Source organism: Salmo salar, chromosome 07 (assembly GCF_965601325.2).
Source record: "Salmo salar chromosome 07, fSalSal1, whole genome shotgun sequence".
In the NCBI taxonomy this organism is placed as follows: Eukaryota; Metazoa; Chordata; class Actinopteri; order Salmoniformes; family Salmonidae; genus Salmo; species Salmo salar.
Genome location: NC_138297.1, coordinates 62,006,652 through 62,028,230, shown reverse-complemented (window position 1 = coordinate 62,028,230; position 21,579 = coordinate 62,006,652). Strand labels below are relative to the sequence as shown.

The window sequence follows — 21,579 nt, the reverse complement described above, 5'->3', positions numbered from 1 at the left end:
CTTTATATAGTGTCTTCTTACCTTTATATAGTGTCTTCTTACCTTTATATAGTGTCTTCTTACCTTTTATATAGTGTCTTCTTACCTTTATATAGGGGCCTCCTACCTTTATATAATGTCTTCTTACCTTTTATATAGTGTCTTCTTACCTTTATATAGTGTCTTCTTACCTTTTATATAGTGTCTTCTTACCTTTATATAGGGGCCTCCTACCTTTATATAATGTCTTCTTACCTTTTATATAGTGTCTTCTTACCTTTATATAGGGGCCTCCTACCTTTATATAGTGTCTTCTTACCTTTATATAGTGTCTTCTTACCTTTTATATAGTGTCTTCTTACCTTTATATAGGGGCCTCCTACCTTTATATAGTGTCTTCTTACCTTTATATAGTGTCTTCTTACCTTTTATATAGTGTCTTCTTACCTTTATATAGTGTCTTCTTACCTTCATATAGTGTCTTCTTACTTTTATATAGTGTCTTCTTACCTTTATATAGGGGCCTCCTACCTTTATATAGTGTCTTCTTACCTTTATATAGTGTCTTCTTACCTTTTATATAGTGTCTTCTTACCTTTATATAGTGTCTTCTTACCTTTATATAGTGTCTTCTTACCTTTTATATAGTGTCTTCTTACCTTTATATAGGGGCCTCCTACCTTTATATAGTGTCTTCTTACCTTTATATAGTGTCTTCTTACCTTTTATATAGTGTCTTCTTACCTTTATATAGTGTCTTCTTACCTTTATATAGTGTCTTCTTACCTTTATATAGTGTCTTCTTACCTTTTATATAGTGTCTTCTTACCTTTATATAGGGGCCTCCTACCTTTATATAGTGTCTTCTTACCTTTATATAGTGTCTTCTTACCTTTTATATAGTGTCTTCTAACCTTTATATAGTGTCTTCTTACCTTTTATATAGTGTCTTCTTACCTTTATATAGTGTCTTCTTACCTTTTATATAGTGTCTTCTTACTTTTATATAGTGTCTTCTTACCTTTATATAGGGGCCTCCTACCTTTATATAGTGTCTTCTTACCTTTTATATAGTGTCTTCTTACCTTTATATAGGGGCCTCCTACCTTTATATAATGTCTTCTTACCTTTTATATAGTGTCTTCTTACCTTTATATAGGGGCCTCCTACCTTTATATAGTGTCTTCTTACCTTTATATAGTGTCTTCTTACCTTTTATATAGTGTCTTCTTACCTTTATATAGGGGCCTCCTACCTTTATATAGTGTCTTCTTACCTTTATATAGTGTCTTCTTACCTTTTATATAGTGTCTTCTTACCTTTATATAGTGTCTTCTTACCTTTATATAGTGTCTTCTTACCTTCATATAGTGTCTTCTTACTTTTATATAGTGTCTTCTTACCTTTATATAGGGGCCTCCTACCTTTATATAGTGTCTTCTTACCTTTATATAGTGTCTTCTTACCTTTTATATAGTGTCTTCTTACCTTTATATAGTGTCTTCTAACCTTTATATAGTGTCTTCTTACCTTTTATATAGTGTCTTCTTACCTTTATATAGTGTCTTCTTACCTTTTATATAGTGTCTTCTTACTTTTATATAGTGTCTTCTTACCTTTATATAGTGTCTTCTTACCTTTATATAGGGGCCTCCTACCTTTATATAGTGTCTTCTTACCTTTATATAGTGTCTTCTTACCTTTATATAGGGGCCTCCTACCTTTATATAGTGTCTTCTTACCTTTATATAGTGTCTTCTTACCTTTATATAGTGTCTTCTTACCTTTTATATAGTGTCTTCTTACCTTTATATAGGGGCCTCCTACCTTTATATAATGTCTTCTTACCTTTTATATAGTGTCTTCTTACCTTTATATAGTGTCTTCTTACCTTTTATATAGTGTCTTCTTACCTTTATATAGGGGCCTCCTACCTTTATATAATGTCTTCTTACCTTTTATATAGTGTCTTCTTACCTTTATATAGGGGCCTCCTACCTTTATATAATGTCTTCTTACCTTTATATAGTGTCTTCTTACCTTTTATATAGTGTCTTCTTACCTTTATATAGGGGCCTCCTACCTTTATATAGTGTCTTCTTACCTTTATATAGTGTCTTCTTACCTTTTATATAGTGTCTTCTTACCTTTATATAGTGTCTTCTTACCTTTATATAGTGTCTTCTTACCTTCATATAGTGTCTTCTTACTTTTATATAGTGTCTTCTTACCTTTATATAGGGGCCTCCTACCTTTATATAGTGTCTTCTTACCTTTATATAGTGTCTTCTTACCTTTTATATAGTGTCTTCTTACCTTTATATAGTGTCTTCTAACCTTTATATAGTGTCTTCTTACCTTTTATATAGTGTCTTCTTACCTTTATATAGTGTCTTCTTACCTTTTATATAGTGTCTTCTTACTTTTATATAGTGTCTTCTTACCTTTATATAGTGTCTTCTTACCTTTATATAGGGGCCTCCTACCTTTATATAGTGTCTTCTTACCTTTATATAGGGGCCTCCTACCTTTATATAGTGTCTTCTTACCTTTATATAGTGTCTTCTTACCTTTATATAGTGTCTTCTTACCTTTTATATAGTGTCTTCTTACCTTTATATAGGGGCCTCCTACCTTTATATAATGTCTTCTTACCTTTTATATAGTGTCTTCTTACCTTTATATAGTGTCTTCTTACCTTTTATATAGTGTCTTCTTACCTTTATATAGGGGCCTCCTACCTTTATATAATGTCTTCTTACCTTTTATATAGTGTCTTCTTACCTTTATATAGGGGCCTCCTACCTTTATATAGTGTCTTCTTACCTTTATATAGTGTCTTCTTACCTTTTATATAGTGTCTTCTTACCTTTATATAGTGTCTTCTTACCTTTTATATAGTGTCTTCTTACCTTTATATAGTGTCTTCTTACCTTCATATAGTGTCTTCTTTCTTTTATATAGTGTCTTCTTACCTTTATATAGGGGCCTCCTACCTTTATATAGTGTCTTCTTACCTTTATATAGTGTCTTCTTACCTTTTATATAGTGTCTTCTTACCTTTATATAGTGTCTTCTTACCTTTATATAGTGTCTTCTTACCTTTTATATAGTGTCTTCTTACCTTTATATAGGGGCCTCCTACCTTTATATAGTGTCTTCTTACCTTTATATAGTGTCTTCTTACCTTTTATATAGTGTCTTCTTACCTTTATATAGTGTCTTCTTACCTTTATATAGTGTCTTCTTACCTTTATATAGTGTCTTCTTACCTTTTATATAGTGTCTTCTTACCTTTATATAGGGGCCTCCTACCTTTATATAGTGTCTTCTTACCTTTATATAGTGTCTTCTTACCTTTTATATAGTGTCTTCTAACCTTTATATAGTGTCTTCTTACCTTTTATATAGTGTCTTCTTACCTTTATATAGTGTCTTCTTACCTTTTATATAGTGTCTTCTTACTTTTATATAGTGTCTTCTTACCTTTATATAGGGGCCTCCTACCTTTATATAGTGTCTTCTTACCTTTATATAGGGGCCTCCTACCTTTATATAGTGTCTTCTTACCTTTATATAGTGTCTTCTTACCTTTTATATAGTGTCTTCTTACCTTTATATAGTGTCTTCTTACCTTTATATAGTGTCTTCTTACCTTTTATATAGTGTCTTCTTACCTTTATATAGGGGCCTCCTACCTTTATATAGTGTCTTCTTACCTTTATATAGGGGCCTCCTACCTTTATATAGTGTCTTCTTACCTTTATATAGTGTCTTCTTACCTTTATATAGTGTCTTCTTACCTTTTATATAGTGTCTTCTTACCTTTATATAGGGGCCTCCTACCTTTATATAATGTCTTCTTACCTTTTATATAGTGTCTTCTTACCTTTATATAGTGTCTTCTTACCTTTTATATAGTGTCTTCTTACCTTTATATAGGGGCCTCCTACCTTTATATAATGTCTTCTTACCTTTTATATAGTGTCTTCTTACCTTTTATATAGTGTCTTCTTACCTTTATATAGTGTCTTCTAACCTTTATATAGTGTCTTCTTACCTTTTATATAGTGTCTTCTTACCTTTATATAGTGTCTTCTTACCTTTTATATAGTGTCTTCTTACTTTTATATAGTGTCTTCTTACCTTTATATAGGGGCCTCCTACCTTTATATAGTGTCTTCTTACCTTTATATAGGGGCCTCCTACCTTTATATAGTGTCTTCTTACCTTTATATAGTGTCTTCGTACCTTTTATATAGTGTCTTCTTAGCTTTATATAGTGTCTTCTTACCTTTATATAGTGTCTTCTTACCTTTATATAGTGTCTTCTTACTTTTATATAGTGTCTTCTTACCTTTATATAATGGCTTCTTACCTTTATATAGTGTCTTCTTACCTTTATATAATGTCAGTACAAAAAAAAATGTATGCATTCACTACTGTAAGTCGCTCTGGATAAGAGCGTCTGCTAAATGACTAAAATGTAAAAATGTAAATGTCTTCTTACCTTTATATAGTGTCTTCTTACTTTTATATAGTCTTCTTACCTTTATATAATGTCTTCTTACCTTTATATAGTGTCTTCTTACCTTTATATAATGTCTTCTTACCTTTATATAGTGTCTTCTTACTTTTATATAGTGTCTTCTTACCTTTATATAGTGTCTTCTTACCTTTATATAGTGTCTTCTTATCCTGTGTCTGTTCTCCAGGTCAGCTGACCATGATCGTTGGCCAGGTGGGTTGTGGGAAGTCGTCCCTGTTGCTGGCCATGCTGGGAGAGATGCAGACCCTCAGTGGAAAGGTCTACTGGAGCAAGTGAGTGGTACCAACCAGCATAAGCTACATGTTAGAAGGTCTATAATAGGGTGTAAATCTCTGGGGTCCTCATATTTATTAGGTACTGAACATGCTGAGGTCCACTCAAATACCAAGATGGACACACATCTCATTTCCTCTTTATCCGTTTCAGTCTCGTTTTGGGATAGTTGTGTCTTTCTGGAGTTGACTAGCTGTCAGACTCATCCATTAAGTCCATTTGAGATGGCTGTTTCACTGTGCTTCTCCACCAATGCTAATCAAAGCCTTCATCTGTGGAATAAGAAGCCATTCCACCCTCCATCTTGTTGGTCCTGTATATTGTTCTTCCTGTGTCCTGGTTGTGTCTGTGTCTGTCTCTGTGGCTGTGGTTGTTATGGAAGGAGAGCTGGCTGCTCCTCTGTCTCTCTGTACATCGCTCACTGTCTGCTTGCTGGTGTCAGCTTTGCCTGAACTTTGACTGTCTAACATCATCTATCTATCTACTCATCTCTATAACACAACCTCACAGTCACCATCACTTTTAAAACTGGACTTTTCCATTTTCAACTCTCTGTCTTCATATTTATCTCTGTTATTCATATTTTTACAACAAAACAGAAAATCTATGTCCATCTCCTAGGGCCAAATCTTAATTTGAGATCTGCACTCATATTAATGTACGTTAATGTCAAATTAAGATTGGGTCGTCTGTGATGTTGTGGAGATGGATCTCTGATTAGCATTCATAGCATTAGCATTTAGATTGAAACCTGAGCAGAAAAACAGACACATGCTAATTGCTAACAAACTGGGCGTTGCAGCATTTTCTTGCCAACAACATATTGGCTGGTAGTTAGCCTGATTACTTGTCCAGGAAGTGTTCAATTGTATAATTGAATTAGATTTGATTGGGTTAAGTATTTGTTTGGGTTATTGAATGAATAAAACACTTCTGACTGGAAGGTTTTCATTTTGAGCTAGATGATGAATGAAAACAGTGGTATTAGTTTGTAGGTTTAGTAACTGTTGATTTCATTGTTCTCCATTAAGTCGCAGCCTGTTAATAAGCTGTAATATACCCTATCAATCTATTAAACACTTCTCTCCCTTCATACACTGCTATGAAACATGGTCCATATAGTTCTTTAAAGTTCTCTATGATACTGATGGTGTACCACAGTTACCATTAGAACCACTATGTCTCCTCAGTCTGTTTAGAACCATAACAGCTCTTCTTCACAGTAATCCAAAAATGAAATTGACCTGCCAAATAAAGTCCACTCTTATGTGAGCGAACGAAGGTGCCAGTCAGTACCATAGCAGAACAGGTAGTCATCACGGGCCGTAGACACTAACCTCAGCCTTGTCTGTGTTCTGTCTTCTTCTGTCGTGGTTGTTTTCTATCTAAATCAGACTGCCTGTGAGTGAGATGCTGCACGAGGCCAACAGGTATTTTCTCCCCCTGGGGTTCACTCTTCCCATCTCACCCCTGTACACTACATTCTACATTTGCAAGTCATTTGGCTATTAGTTGAATAGTTGAATCATTTTGGTCTCAACACTTAAGTCAGTTGGCTATTAGTTGACTTGTTGAATCATTTAGGCGGGCTAGATTTGAATAAACACCAAATATGTGAAAGGACTAGTGGCCCCAAGGACTGGGTTGAGAATGGTTAATTTAGCAGACGCTGTTATCCCCACTGAATCCCACCCACCCTCATGTAGACCTACATCATTCTAGGAGAAGCCATAACACTATTAGAGCAGACAGTGCCCTGGGCCTGAGACAATGACAGTATCATGACAGTATCATGACAGTATCATGACAGTATGCCTGCACTGTTGAAGGAGGTCATTCTGTAGATAAAGCTGGATTAAATTGACTCTTGGCTCTCTGTCAAAATGTCTTCGCCCCGATACACAGTTTTAGGGCTGCCCTACAAAGCAGGGCTTTACTGTAAGGACACTTCTGCTAGGTTTACATTTGAACACACATACGCGACTCTGTACACACACACACACACACACGTGCGCGTGCGCGGTTCAGCTCTTCATGTGTAAAGGAAGGTGAAGTCGAGGTGGTTGTGTCTATCTGGCTGTACGGACTCTAACACATTGAACGTGACTTGCAGTTGTTTTGAGACGGACGGGTCTTTTGAAGAAACCAGGAGGTACCCCTTTTTAAACTTCCTCTGAAGGGACCCTGCCGTCACCCCCTTCCTCCCTTCCCCTGCCATCATTCCCTATATCCCTCCCTCAATCCCTCCCTTCCCCTGCCATCATTCCCTATATCCCTCCCTCAATCCCTCCCTTCCCCTGCCATCATTCCCTATATTCCTCCCTCAATCCCTCCCTTCCCCTGCCATCATTCCCTATATCCCTCCCTCAATCCCTCCCTTCCCCTGCCATCATTCCCTATATCCCTCCCTCAATCCCTCCATTCCCCTGCCATCATTCCCTATATCCCTCCCTCAATCCCTCCCTTCCCCTGCCATCATTCCCTATATCCCTCCCTCAATCCCTCCATTCCCCTGCCATCATTCCCTATATCCCTCCCTCAATCCCTCCCTTCCCCTGCCATCATTCCCTATATCCCTCCCTCAATCCCTCCATTCCCCTGCCATCATTCCCTATATCCCTCCCTCAATCCCTCCATTCCCCTGCCATCATTCCCTATATCCCTCCCTCAATCCCTCCCTTCCCCTGCCATCATTCCCTATATCCCTCCCTCAATCCCTCCCTTCCCCTGCCATCATTCCCTATATCCCTCCCTCAATCCCTCCCTTCCCCTGCCATCATTCCCTATATCCCTCCCTCAATCCCTCCATTCCCCTGCCATCATTCCCTATATCCCTCCCTCAATCCCTCCATTCCCCTGCCATCATTCCCTATATCCCTCCCTCAATCCCTCCCTTCCCCTGCCATCATTCCCTATATCCCTCCCTCAATCCCTCCCTTCCCCTGCCATCATTCCCTATATCCCTCCCTCAATCCCTCCCTTCCCCTGCCATCATTCCCTATATTCCTCCCTCAATCCCTCCATTCCCCTGCCATCATTCCCTATATCCCTCCCTCAATCCCTCCATTCCCCTGCCATCATTCCCTATATCCCTCCCTCAATCCCTCCATTCCTTAGTCATGGTGATCATTGAGTTGTTACTAGCTGGTCGTGGAGTGAGTCGTGGAGTGTTTGTGTGCTTCCATGCTGGGAGTCTGGGTCTGAAGTAACTGACTGAAAAGGCAGTTATAGTGATAGAGATATATTTTGACACTGTGGATACGCCTCCACAGTATGTTTTCAACAGGAGACAATAGGAATACTGTACACAAAGAGACCAACATCCTGGTCAGTGTGCATGACCCATAGATAACGTCTTCATTCTCTCTTTCTCTTATATCGTGCAATTACTCAGCCATTAATAACCAGCTAAGGCTAACATATGGAGGTGGGAACACTGGTACACAATGGTACACAAAGCACTGTGCCTTCAGACACATAATGCTCTTATCCTCAAGCATATCCTTTGGGTCTTTGGGTAGTTCTGCTGCACATCCAACAAGATCAACAAACTGGACTCCCAGCACATTGTTGTTATTTTGGTTCAACTCTTCCAGCTCATCATTAACCTGTGTTAGAAACCTAAACCCACTTCCCCCACTCACCGCTTGATGTGCCTCAGTGTTGACGTCCCAAAGATTACCCCCTCCCATATCTCCATGTTTGTAGTTTGAGCTCTCTCTCTTCTGCCTCCGTTTCCCATAATGCCTCAGTAAGAACAGGTACTCTGTGGGCTACGCTACCCAGAAGTCTTGGCTGCTGAATGCCACCGTGGAGGATAACATCACGTTTGGCAGTCCCTTCAACAAACAGAGGTAAAACACCACTCTCTACTCTACTCTACTCTACTCTACTCTACTCTACTCTACTCTACTCTACTCTACTCTACTCTACCCTACTCTACTTTACTCCACTCTACTGTACTCTACTGTACTGTACTGTACTGTACTGTACTGTACTGTACTCTACTCTAACCTACTCTACTGTACTGTACACTCCTCTACTCTACTCTAACCTACTCTACTCTACTCTACTCTAACCTACTCTACTCTAACCTACTCTCCTCTACTCTACTCTAACCTACTCTCCTCTACTCTACTCTAACCTACTCTACCCTACTCTAACCTACTCTCCTCTACTCTACTCTAACCTACTCTACTCTACTGTACTGTACACTCCTCTACTCTACTCTACTCTACTCTACTCTACTCTACTCTACTCTACTCTACTCTAACCTACTCTCCTCTACTCTACTCTAACCTACTCTACTCTACTGTACTGTACACTCCTCTACTCTACTCTACTCTACTCTACTCTACTCTACTCTACTCTACTCTACTCTACTCTAACCTACTCTACTCTACTGTACTCTTCTTTACTGTATTCTCTACTGCTCCTCAACACCATTCATCAATGTAATTAAGACTAGATCAATGTTTGTGTTTGGTTAATTCACTTGGTCATGCATCAGCTGAGATGTACTTTTAATGACACTAATTAGATGGTCCATCAGATTGCTATCACTCTTGATGCTTCTTGAGGCTGATGCTGGCTTATATCTCTTCTCTGATGAGGACTGTTTGGCTGTGCTGTTGAATCCCTTAGTATCCAAGGCAGCCATGTTTCTAACTGTGTCTTGATAGAGGGTGTTGTCTGTCTGTCAGTCTGATGCCCTGCTGTGTGTCTCAGATACAAGACTGTGATTGATGCCTGCTCCCTGCAGCCTGATGTAGACCTCCTGCCCTTCGGAGACCAGACGGAGATCGGAGAGAGGGTACTGAAACACTGACTAAATTATTGCATTATTATAATCACCTCATTATCACTGTGGTTTTATATCACTGTCTATTCTTATCTTTTTGGGCACAAGCCCCATCTCTTACCTCAGACACATTGACATATTTTACCAAGAACTAGCAGTGAATAGTGATTCATGTCAGATTCCTTGTGTACCTGGCTACTCTTCTTAACGGTGTGTTTTTCTCCCAGGGGATCAACCTGAGTGGAGGCCAGAGACAGAGGATATGTGTGGCTCGGGCTCTCTACCAGAACACCAACATAGTCTTCCTGGTGAGTCAATGAATGATAAAGTGCTTTATCTATTGACTTCAATAGAAGATCAATTTCCTATTGAGTTCACTGGAAGAGGCTAGAAGCTCTCCCTCAAGGATGCCTTCTCAGAATAGTCAGACAGAGCCAGGGTGTTCTAGGGTGTTCTCTTTGTGTTCTAGGGTGTTCTCTAGGTGTTCTAGTGTGTTCTAGGGTGTTCTCTTTGTGTTCTAGGGTGTTCTCTAGGTGTTCTAGTGTGTTTTGGGGTGTTCTCTAGGTGTTCTAGGGTGTTCTCTATGTGTTTTAGGGTGTTCTCTATGTGTTTTAGGGTGTTCTCTAGGTGTTCTAGGGTGTTTTCTAGGTGTTATAGGGTGTTTTCTAGGTGTTATAGGGTGTTCTAGGGTGTTCTCTAGGTGTTCTAGGGTGTTTTCTAGGTGTTATAGGGTGTTCTAGGGTGTTCTCTATGTGTTTTAGGGTGTTCTCTATGTGTTTTAGGGTGTTCTCTAGGTGTTCTAGGGTGTTTTCTAGGTGTTATAGGGTGTTCTAGGGTGTTCTCTATGTGTTTTAGGGTGTTCTCTATGTGTTTTATGGTGTTCTCTAGGTGTTCTAGGGTGTTTTCTAGGTGTTATAGGGTGTTCTAGGGTGTTCTCTATGTGTTTTAGGGTGTTCTCTAGGTGTTCTAGGGTGTTTTCTAGGTGTTATAGGGTGTTCTAGGGTGTTCTCTATGTGTTTTAGGGTGTTCTCTATGTGTTTTAGGGTGTTCTCTAGGTGTTCTAGGGTGTTTTCTAGGTGTTATATGGTGTTCTAGGGTGTTCTCTTGGTGTTCTAGGGTGTTCTCTTGGTGTTCTAGGGTGTTCTCTAGGTGTTCTAGTGTGGTCTCTAGGTGTTCCAGGGAGAGCCAATTAGAGCCAAAGACAGGGACACCCTTTTCTATTCCCTAAACAGTACACTGCTTTTGGGACAGTGTGTGAGTAAGGAGTGAACTACATCGGGAATAGCCAGGGAGATCCAGGGAGGGCCAGCCAGCCTCCCTCTGTATGGGAGCGGGAGGAGCAGCAGGTGGGATGGATCTCTGTCTGCAGGCCTCTCTTGTAACCATACCATACGGCTAACAAGAGATGTCATGCCGTTTACAGGCATCCCTCTGCTCTGCCATCTGGCATGGCTAGCCAAGTACACACATAACACACACACACACACACACACACACACACACACACACACACACACACACACACACACACACACACACACACACACACACACCACACACACACACACACGTACACACACATGTACACACACACATGTACACACACACACTTTCCCGTCTCTCGCTGCTACAGACAACTCTATGTCCATCTACATCCCATTTCTTCCTACTCCTGTGTGATGTCATCATGTGTTTGTGTTCCCACATCCTTTCCTGTGGCAGCTGTTAATTAGATGTCGAACCCCGCCCCTGATACAGCATCTCTGTCTGTCATGGGATAGGAACGGGCACGTTTCTCCATACGTAGCTCAGCTCACACTGACAAATGTGCCAAATAAGGAAATACCACTCTAAAGTGCTGTATTAATACACAGTGGGACGGCAGAGTGAACACCCAGCTAGAAGCAACATCTATTAGCTAAGGACGTCTTTATGACGTCTTGCCTCCTAATGAGGTGTCTATCATGCTGTGTCTGATGATCTCAGACCCTCTGCCCTCAGGACTGTTTACGTGTCTCAGTGCTGTACAGTATAAAGACTAGTTCATCCTAGGATATTGGTGTTTATTCAGGTTCCGGGGTCCTCTGGGAGCTAGGTTTGATTGACTGTATGTTCTGAGGTCATTTGAGACCTGTGAATTAAACGTGCTGTAACTTAATATGATTAAGGATGATCTGAACCTGTTAGGGCTAGGGGGCAGTATTGACACGGCTGGATAAAAAACATACCCGATTGCATCTGGTTACCACTCCTACCCAGTAACTAGAATATGCATATACTTATTACATATGGATAGAAAACACCCTAAATTTTCTAAAACTGTTTGAATGGTGTCTGTGAGTATAACAGAACTCAAATGGCAGGTCAAAACCTGAGAGATTCCTTTACAGGAAGTGGCCTGTCTGACCATTTCTTGAACTTCTTTTCCATCTCTATCATTTACTAAGGATCTCTGCTCTAACGTGACACTTCCCACGTCGTCCATAGGCGCTCAGAGCCCGGGAAAAAACAGAATGTCGTCATTCCAGCCCCAGGCTGAAACACATTATCGCCTTTCTCAAGTGGCCGATCAAGGGACACTGGGCTTATGCGCTTGACCCGACCGCCCCCGCCTTTGGGATTTTTTCCTCTGTTTGCCGAAAAGGAGATTCCCTGTCGGAATATTATCGCTTTTCTACGAGAAAAATGGCGTAAAAATTGATTTTAAACAGCGGTTGACATGCTTCGAAGTACGGTAATGGAATATTTAGAATTTTATTGTCACGAATTGCGCCATGCGCGCGACACTTCTTTACTATTTCGGATAGTGTCTGGAACGCACGAACAAAACGCCGCTATTCGGATATAACGATGGATTATTTTGGACCAAACCAACATTTGTTATTGAAGTAGCAGTCCTGGGTGTGCATTCTGACGAAGACAACAAAAGGTAATCAAACTTTTATAATAGTAAATATGATTATGGTGAGTGCTAAACTTGCCAGGTGTCTAAATAGCGAGCCCGTGATGCCTGGGCTATGTACTTAGAATATTGCAAAATGTGCTTTCACCAAAAAGCTATTTTAAAATCGGACATATCGAGTGCATAGAGGAGGTCTGTATCTATAATTCTTAAAATAATTGTTATGCTTTTTGTGAACGTTTATCGTGAGTAATTTAGTAAAATGTTAGCGAATTCCCCGGAAGTTTGCGGGGGGTATGCTAGTTCTGAACGTCACATGCTAATGTAAAAAGCTGGTTTTTGATATAAATATGAACTTGATTGAACAAAACATGCATGTATTGTATAACATAATGTCCTAGGGTTGTCATCTGATGAAGATCATCAAAGGTGAGTGCTGCATTTAGCTGTCTTCTGGGTTTTGGTGACATTATATGCTGGCTTGAAAAATGGGTGTCTGATTATTTCTGGCTTGGTACTCTGCTGACATAATCTAATGTTTTGCTTTCGTTGTAAAGCCTTTTTGAAATCGGACAGTGTGGTTAGATTAACGAGAGTCTTGTCTTTAAATAGCTGTAAAATAGTCATATGTTTGAGAAATTGAAGTAATAGGATTTTTAAGGTTTTGAAAATCGCGCCACAGGCTGCCAGTGGCTGTTACGTAGGTGGGACGCATGCGTCCCACCTAGCCCATAGAGGTTAAAAAAAACATAATTTAATCCAAGTCTTTCACTCCGATACGCTGTGATCTGATTGGATCGTCCATGTTGTCTCTGCCCCCTGATCTCTGACCTTTACCCTCAGGATGACCCGTTCTCAGCGCTGGACATCCACCTGAGTGACCACCTGATGCAGGAGGGCATCCTGAAGTTCCTACAGGATGATAAACGCACCGTGGTCCTGGTCACACACAAACTGCAGTACCTCATCCATGCTGACTGGGTGAGCATCTCAACAGTCTTCTGTGGATTCCTCTCTCAATGTACTCTACCATTTGCACCGGGTCTGTATTCATAAAGCATCTTAGAGTAGGAATGCTGCTGATATAGGATCAGTTTTTCCTTTTAGATCATAATAAAGAGTATTACACGGACGGGGCAGGGGGACCTGATCCTAGATCAGCATTCCTACCCTGAGACGGTTTCTTTATAAGGGTCCTGATTTTACACTGTTCTCTCTGTGTCCCAGATCATAGCCATGAAGGATGGCTCAGTTCTGAGGGAAGGCACACTGAAGGACATTCAGACTCATGATGTAGAGCTGTATGAACACTGGAAGACCCTGATGAACAGACAGGACCAGGAACTAGAGAAGGTCATATTCACTTCTTTCTCTCCTACTGACAGACTGTCTGTAACAGAGGAGGCTGGTGGGTGGAGTTATAGGAGGACGTGTAGGAGCTCATTGTAAAGGCTGGAATGGAATAAATGGAACGGAGCCAACACATGGAAACAACGTGCTTGACCATACCATTTATTCCAGCCATTACAATGAGCCTGTCCTCCTGTAACTCCTCCCACCAGCCTCCTCTGGTCTGTAATGTGTAGTGTAGCTAATTTACCTGCCAACCAACCAAACAACATTTGTATCTGTACTGCAGGACACTGAGATTGATAACTGTCAGACTGCTCTGGAGAGGAAGACCCTGAGAAGAGCTTTCTACTCCAGAGAGGCCAAGAACCAGGTCGACGATGACGAAGAAGGTGAAATGCATTGTCAACACTGTCTCTCATACAAGTTAAGTTCTATTACGACATGTGACAATAATCCCTCATTCTCTCGTCCCTGACAGAGGAGGAAGAGGAGGAGGAAGATGATGACAACATGTCGACGACCACCAGTCGGCGCTCTAAGATCCCGTGGAGGGTGTGCTGGCAGTACCTGTCCTCTGGTGGCTTCCTCATGGTCTTCCTCATGGTCTTCTCCAAGCTGCTGAAACACTCTGTCATGGTCGCCATCGACTACTGGCTGGCCGAATGGACTGCTAAAGGCAATGTCCCAGTCAATGGGACTGCTAATGGCAATGTCCTAGTCAATGGGACTGCTTATGATGATGTCCTAGTCAATAGGACTGCTTATGGCGATGGCCCAGTCAATGGGACTGCTAATGGCGATGCTAATGGATATGGCCCAGACTTTGGAAATGTTACAAGAGACTTTGTCAATGCCTCTGCAGCAGCTGTCTTCTCCAATTGGACAAACTCAGCGGTGAGATATGAACACCTTTCACTACCAGTACTCAGTGTTAGTGGCAGTGAGTAAGGCCTGTTGAAATCCTGTTGTCTGACAGAATGTGTCTTTGTGGTGTATAATGTGGTTACTAGGCTGGTCAGCCTGACTCCTACTATGTGTCTTTGTGGTGTATTATGTGGATACTAGGCTGGTCTGCCTGACTCCTACTATGTGTCTTTGTGGTGTATTATGTGGATACTAGGCTGGTCAGCCTGACTCCTACTATGTATCTTTGTGGTGTATTATGTGGTTACTAGGCTGGTCAGCCTGACTCCTACTATGTGTCTTTGTGGTGTATTATGTGGTTACTAGGCTGGTCAGCCTGACTCCTACTCTGTATCTTTGTGGTGTATTATGTGGTTACTAGGCTGGTCAGCCTGACTCCTACTATGTGTCTTTGTGGTGTATTATGTGGTTACTAGGCTGGTCAGCCTGACTCCTACTATGTATCTTTGTGGTGTATTATGTGGTTACTAGGCTGGTCAGCCTGACTCCTACTATGTGTCTTTGTGGTGTATTATGTGGTTACTAGGCTGGTCAGCCTGACTCCTACTATGTGTCTTTGTGGTGTATTATGTGGTTACTAGGCTGGTCAGCCTGACTCCTACTATGTGTCTTTGTGGTGTATTATGTGGTTACTAGGCTGGTCAGCCTGACTCCTACTATGTGTCTTTGTGGTGTATTATGTGGTTACTAGGCTGGTCAGCCTGACTCCTACTATGTGTCTTTGTGGTGTATTATGTGGTTACTAGGCTGGTCAGCCTGACTCCTACTATGTGTCTTTGTGGTGTATTATGTGGTTACTAGGCTGGTCAGCCTGACTCCTACTATGTGTCTTTGTGGTGTATTATGTGGTTACTAGGCTGGTCAGCCTGACTCCTACTATGTGTCTTTGTGGTGTATTATGTGGTTACTAGGCTGGTCTGCCTGACTCCTACTATGTGTCTTTGTGGTGTATTATGTGATTACTAGGCTGGTCAGCCTGACTCCTACTATGTGTCTTTGTGGTGTATTATGTGGTTACTAGGCTGGTCAGCCTGACTCCTACTATGTGTCTTTGTGGTGTATTATGTGGTTACTAGGCTGGTCTGCCTGACTCCTACTATGTGTCTTTGTGGTGTATTATGTGGTTACTAGGCTGGTCAGCCTGACTCCTACTATGTGTCTTTGTGGTGTATTATGTGGTTACTAGGCTGGTCTGCCTGACTCCTACTATGTGTCTTTGTGGTGTATTATGTGGTTACTAGGCTGGTCAGCCTGACTCCTACTATGTGTCTTTGTGGTGTATTATGTGGTTACTAGGCTGGTCTGCCTGACTCCTACTATGTGCCAGTGTTTATCATCCTGTGTGGAGCGGGGATAGCCCTGTGTCTGATCACCTCTCTGACTGTGGAGTTCCTGGGTCTGTCTGCTGCTACCAACCTGCACCACAACCTGCTCAACAAGATCATCCACGCACCTATCAGGTACCCACGACACACCTGGCCTATCAGGTACCCACGACACACCTGACCTATCAGGTACCCACGACACACCTCACCTATCAGGTACCCACGACACACCTCACCCATCAGGTACCCACGACACACCTCACCTATCAGGTACCCACGACAAACCTCACCCATCAGGTACCCACGACACACCTCACCTATCAGGTACCCACGACACACCTCACCTATCAGGTACCCACGACAAACCTCACCCATCAGGTACCCACGACACACCTCACCCATCAGGTACCCACGACACACCTCACCTATCAGGTACCCACGACACACCTCACTCATCAGGTACCCACGACACACCTCACCTATCAGGTACCCACAACACACCTCACCTATCAGGTACCTACAACACACCTCACCCATCAGGTACCCACGACACCCCTCACCCATCAGGTACCCACAACACCCCTCACCTATCATGTACCCACGACACACCTCACCCATCAGGTACCCACGACACAACTCACCCATCAGGTACCCACGACACACCTCACCCATCAGGTACCTACAACACCCCTCACCTATCAGGTACCCACGACACACCTCACCTATCAGGTACCCACGATACACCTCACCTATCAGGTACCCACGACACACCTCACCTATCAGGTACCCACGATACACCTCACCTATCAGGTACCCACGACACACCTCACCCATCAGGTACCCACGACACACCTCACCCATCAGGTACCTACGACACACCTCACCCATCAGGTATCTAAGACACACCTCACCCATCAGGTATCAACGACACATCTCACCTATCAGGTACCTGCAACACACCTCACCTATCAGGTACCCACAACACTTCTCACCTATCAGGTATCCACGACACACCTCACCTATCAGGTACCCACGACACACCTCACCTATCAGGTACCCACGATACACCTCACCTATCAGGTACCCATGACACACCTCACCTATCAGGTACCCACAACACCCCTCACCTATCAGGTACCCACAACACACCTCACCTATCAGGTACCTACAACACATCTCACCTATCAGGTACCTACAACACACCTCACCCATCAGGTACCCACAACACCCCTCACCCAGCAGGTACCCACAGCACCCCTCACCTACATGTACCCACGACACACCTCACCTATCAGGTACCCACGACACACCTCACCCATCAGGTACCTAAGACACACCTCACCCATCAGGTACCCACGACACACCTCACCTATCAGGTACCTAAGACACACCTCACCCATAAGGTACCCACGACACACCTCACCCATCAGGTACCTAAGACACATCTCACCTATCAGGTACCTACAACACACCTCACCTATCAGGTACCCACAACACACCTCACCTATCAGGTACCCACGACACACCTCACCTATCAGGTACCCACGACACATCTCACCTATCAGGTACCTACAACACACCTCACCTTTCAGGTACCCACAACACACCTCACCTATCAGGTACCTACAACACACCTCACCCATCAAGTACCCACGACACCCCTCACCCATCAGGTACCCACAACACCCCTCACCTATCATGTACCCACGACACACCTCACCCATCAGGTACCCACGACACACCTCACCCATCAGGTACCCACGACACACCTCACCCATCAGGTACCTACAACACCCCTCACCTATCAGGTACCCACGACACATCTCACCTATCAGGTACCCACGATACACCTCACCTATCAGGTACCCACGACAAACCTCACCTATCAGGTACCCACGATACACCTCACCTATCAGGTACCCATGACACATCTCACCTATCAGGTACCTACAACACACCTCACCTATCAGGTACCCACAACACACCTCACCTATCAGGTACCCACGACACACCTCATCCATCAGGTACCCACGACACACCTCACCCATCAGGTACCTACGACACACCTCACCCATCAGGTATCTAAGACACATCTCACCTATCAGGTACCTACAACACCTCTCACCTATCAGGTACCCACAACACACCTCACCTATCAGGTACCTACAACACACCTCACCTATCAGGTACATAGAACACACCTCACCCATCAGGTACCCACAACACCCCTCACCGATCAAGTACCCACAACACCCTTCACCTATCATATACCCACGACACACCTCACCTATCAGGTACCCACGACACACCTCACCCATCAGGTACCCACGACATACCTCACCCATCAGGTACCCACGACACACCTCACCTATCAGGTACCCACGACACACCTCACCCATCAGGTACCCACGACACACCTCACCTATCAGGTACCCACAACACATCTCACCTATCAGGTACCTACAACACACCTCACCCATCAGGTACCTACGACACACCTCACCCATCAGGTACCCACGACACACCTCACCCATCAGGTACCTACGACACACCTCACCCATCAGGTATCTAAGACACACCTCACCCATCAGGTATCTAAAACACATCTCACCTATCAGGTACCTATAACACACCTCACCTATCAGGTACCCACAACACACCTCACCTATCAGGTACCCACGACACATCTCACCTATCAGGTACCCACGACACACATCACCTATCAGGTACCCACGACACATCTCACCTATCAGGTACCTACAACACACCTCACCTATCAGGTACCCACAACACACCTCACCTATCAGGTACCTACAACACACCTCACCCATCAGGTACCCACGACACCCCTCACCCATCAGGTACCCACAACACCCCTCACCTATCATGTACCCACGACACACCTCACCCATCAGGTACCCACGACACACCTCACCCATCAGGTACCCACGACACACCTCACCCATCAGGTACCCACGACACAACTCACCCATCAGGTACCCACGACACACCTCACCCATCAGGTACCTACAACACCCCTCACCTATCAGGTACCCACGACACACCTCACCTATCAGGTACCCACGATACACCTCACCTATCAGGTACCCACGACACACCTCACCTATCAGGTACCCACGATACACCTCACCTATCAGGTACCCACGACACACCTCACCCATCAGGTACCCACGACACACCTCACCCATCAGGTACCTACGACACACCTCACCCATCAGGTATCTAAGACACACCTCACCCATCAGGTATCAACGACACATCTCACCTATCAGGTACCTACAACACATCTCGCCTGTCAGGTACCCACAACACACCTCACCTATCAGGTACCCACGACACACCTCACCTATCAGGTACCCACGATACACCTCACCTATCAGGTACCCATGACACACCTCACCTATCAGGTACCCACAACACACCTCACCTATCAGGTACCTACGACACACCTCACCTATCAGGTACCTGCAACACACCTCACCTATCAGGTACCCACAACACTTCTCACCTATCAGGTACCCACGACACACCTCACCTATCAGGTACCCACGATACACCTCACCTATCAGGTACCCACGATACACCTCACCTATCAGGTACCCATGACACACCTCACCTATCAGGTACCCACAACACCCCTCACCTATCAGGTACCCACAACACCTCACCTATCAGGTACCTACAACACATCTCACCTATCAGGTACCTACAACACACCTCACCCATCAGGTACCCACAACACCCCTCACCCAGCAGGTACCCACAGCACCCCTCACCTATCATGTACCCACGACACACCTCACCTATCAGGTACCCACGACACACCTCACCCATCAGGTACCTAAGACACACCTCACCCATCAGGTACCCACGACACACCTCACCTATCAGGTACCTAAGACACACCTCACCCATCAGGTACCCACGACACACCTCACCCATCAGGTACCTAAGACACATCTCACCTATCAGGTACCTACAACACACCTCACCAATCAGGTACCCACAACACACCTCACCTATCAGGTACCCACGACACACCTCACCTATCAGGTACCCACGACACATCTCACCTATCAGGTACCTACAACACACCTCACCTTTCAGGTACCCACAACACACCTCACCTATCAGGTACCTACAACACACCTCACCCATCAAGTTCCCACGACACCCCTCACCCATCAGGTACCCACGACACCCCTCACCTATCATGTACCCACGACACCTCACCCATCAGGTACCCATGACACACCTCACCCATCAGGTACCCACGACATACCTCACCCATCATGTACCCACGACACACCTCACCCATCAGGTACCCACGACACACCTCACCCATCAGGTACCCACGACATACCTCACCCATCAGGTACCCACGACACACCTCACCCATCAGGTACCTACGACACACCTCACCCATCAGGTACCCACGACACAACTCACCCATCAGGTACCTAAGACACATCTCACCTATCAGGTACCTACAACACACCTCACCCATCAGGTACCTACGACACACCTCACCCATCAGTTACCCACGACACACCTCACCCATCAGGTACCTACGACACACCTCACCCATCAGGTATCTAAGACACACCTCACCCATCAGGTATCTAAAACACATCTCACCTATCAGGTACCTACAACACACCTCACCTATCAGGTACCCACGATACACCTCACCTATCAGGTACCCACGACACACCTCACCTATCAGGTACCCACGATACACCTCACCTATCAGGTACCGATGACACATCTCACCTATCAGGTACCTACAACACACCTCACCTATCAGGTACCCACAACACACCTCACCTATCAGGTACCCACGACACACCTCACCCATCAGGTACCCACGACACACCTCACCCATCAGGTACCTACGACACACCTCACCCATCAGGTATCTAAGACACATCTCACCTATCAGGTACCTACAACACCTCTCACCTATCAGGTACCCACAACACACCTCACCTATCAGGTACCCACGACACCTCTCACCTATCAGGTACCCACGATACACCTCACCTATCAGGTACCCATGACACCTCTCACCTATCAGGTACCCACAACACACCTCACCTATCAGGTACCTACAACACACCTCACCTATCAGGTACCTACAACACACCTCACCCATCAGGTACCCACGACACCCCTCACCCATCAGGTACCCACAACACACCTCACCTATCAGGTACCCACGACACACCTCACCCATCAGGTACGTACAACACCCCTCACCTATCAGGTACCCATGACACACCTCACCTATCAGGTACCCACGATACACCTCACCTATCAGGTACCCACGACACACCTCACCTATCAGGTACCCACGATACACCTCACCTATCAGGTACCCATGACACATCTCACCTATCAGGTACCTACAACACACCTCACCCATCAGGTACCCACGACACACCTCACCTAT

General features: G+C 44.1%; 1 protein-coding gene across 6 annotated transcripts in view; it reads left to right on the top strand.

Annotated features, from left to right (window-relative positions):
• The window catches only part of LOC106609713 (ATP-binding cassette sub-family C member 9), an 81,336-nt gene that overhangs the window by 26,270 nt on the left and 33,487 nt on the right, over positions 1–21,579 (top strand). For 3 of the 6 annotated variants that reach the window (XM_045722346.2, XM_082977836.1, XM_082977839.1), the window contains exons 19-29: positions 4,695–4,800; positions 6,196–6,231; positions 6,915–6,953; positions 8,554–8,655; positions 9,530–9,614; positions 9,830–9,910; positions 13,348–13,485; positions 13,732–13,857; positions 14,144–14,246; positions 14,336–14,751; positions 16,078–16,241. In XM_045722346.2, the coding sequence (XP_045578302.1) occupies positions 4,695–4,800; positions 6,196–6,231; positions 6,915–6,953; positions 8,554–8,655; positions 9,530–9,614; positions 9,830–9,910; positions 13,348–13,485; positions 13,732–13,857; positions 14,144–14,246; positions 14,336–14,751; positions 16,078–16,241 (1,396 nt within the window). The remainder of the gene's footprint in view (positions 1–4,694; positions 4,801–6,195; positions 6,232–6,914; positions 6,954–8,553; positions 8,656–9,529; positions 9,615–9,829; positions 9,911–13,347; positions 13,486–13,731; positions 13,858–14,143; positions 14,247–14,335; positions 14,752–16,077; positions 16,242–21,579) is intronic. The other 3 variants (XM_082977838.1, XM_045722351.2, XM_082977837.1) reach the window with 2 other exon arrangements.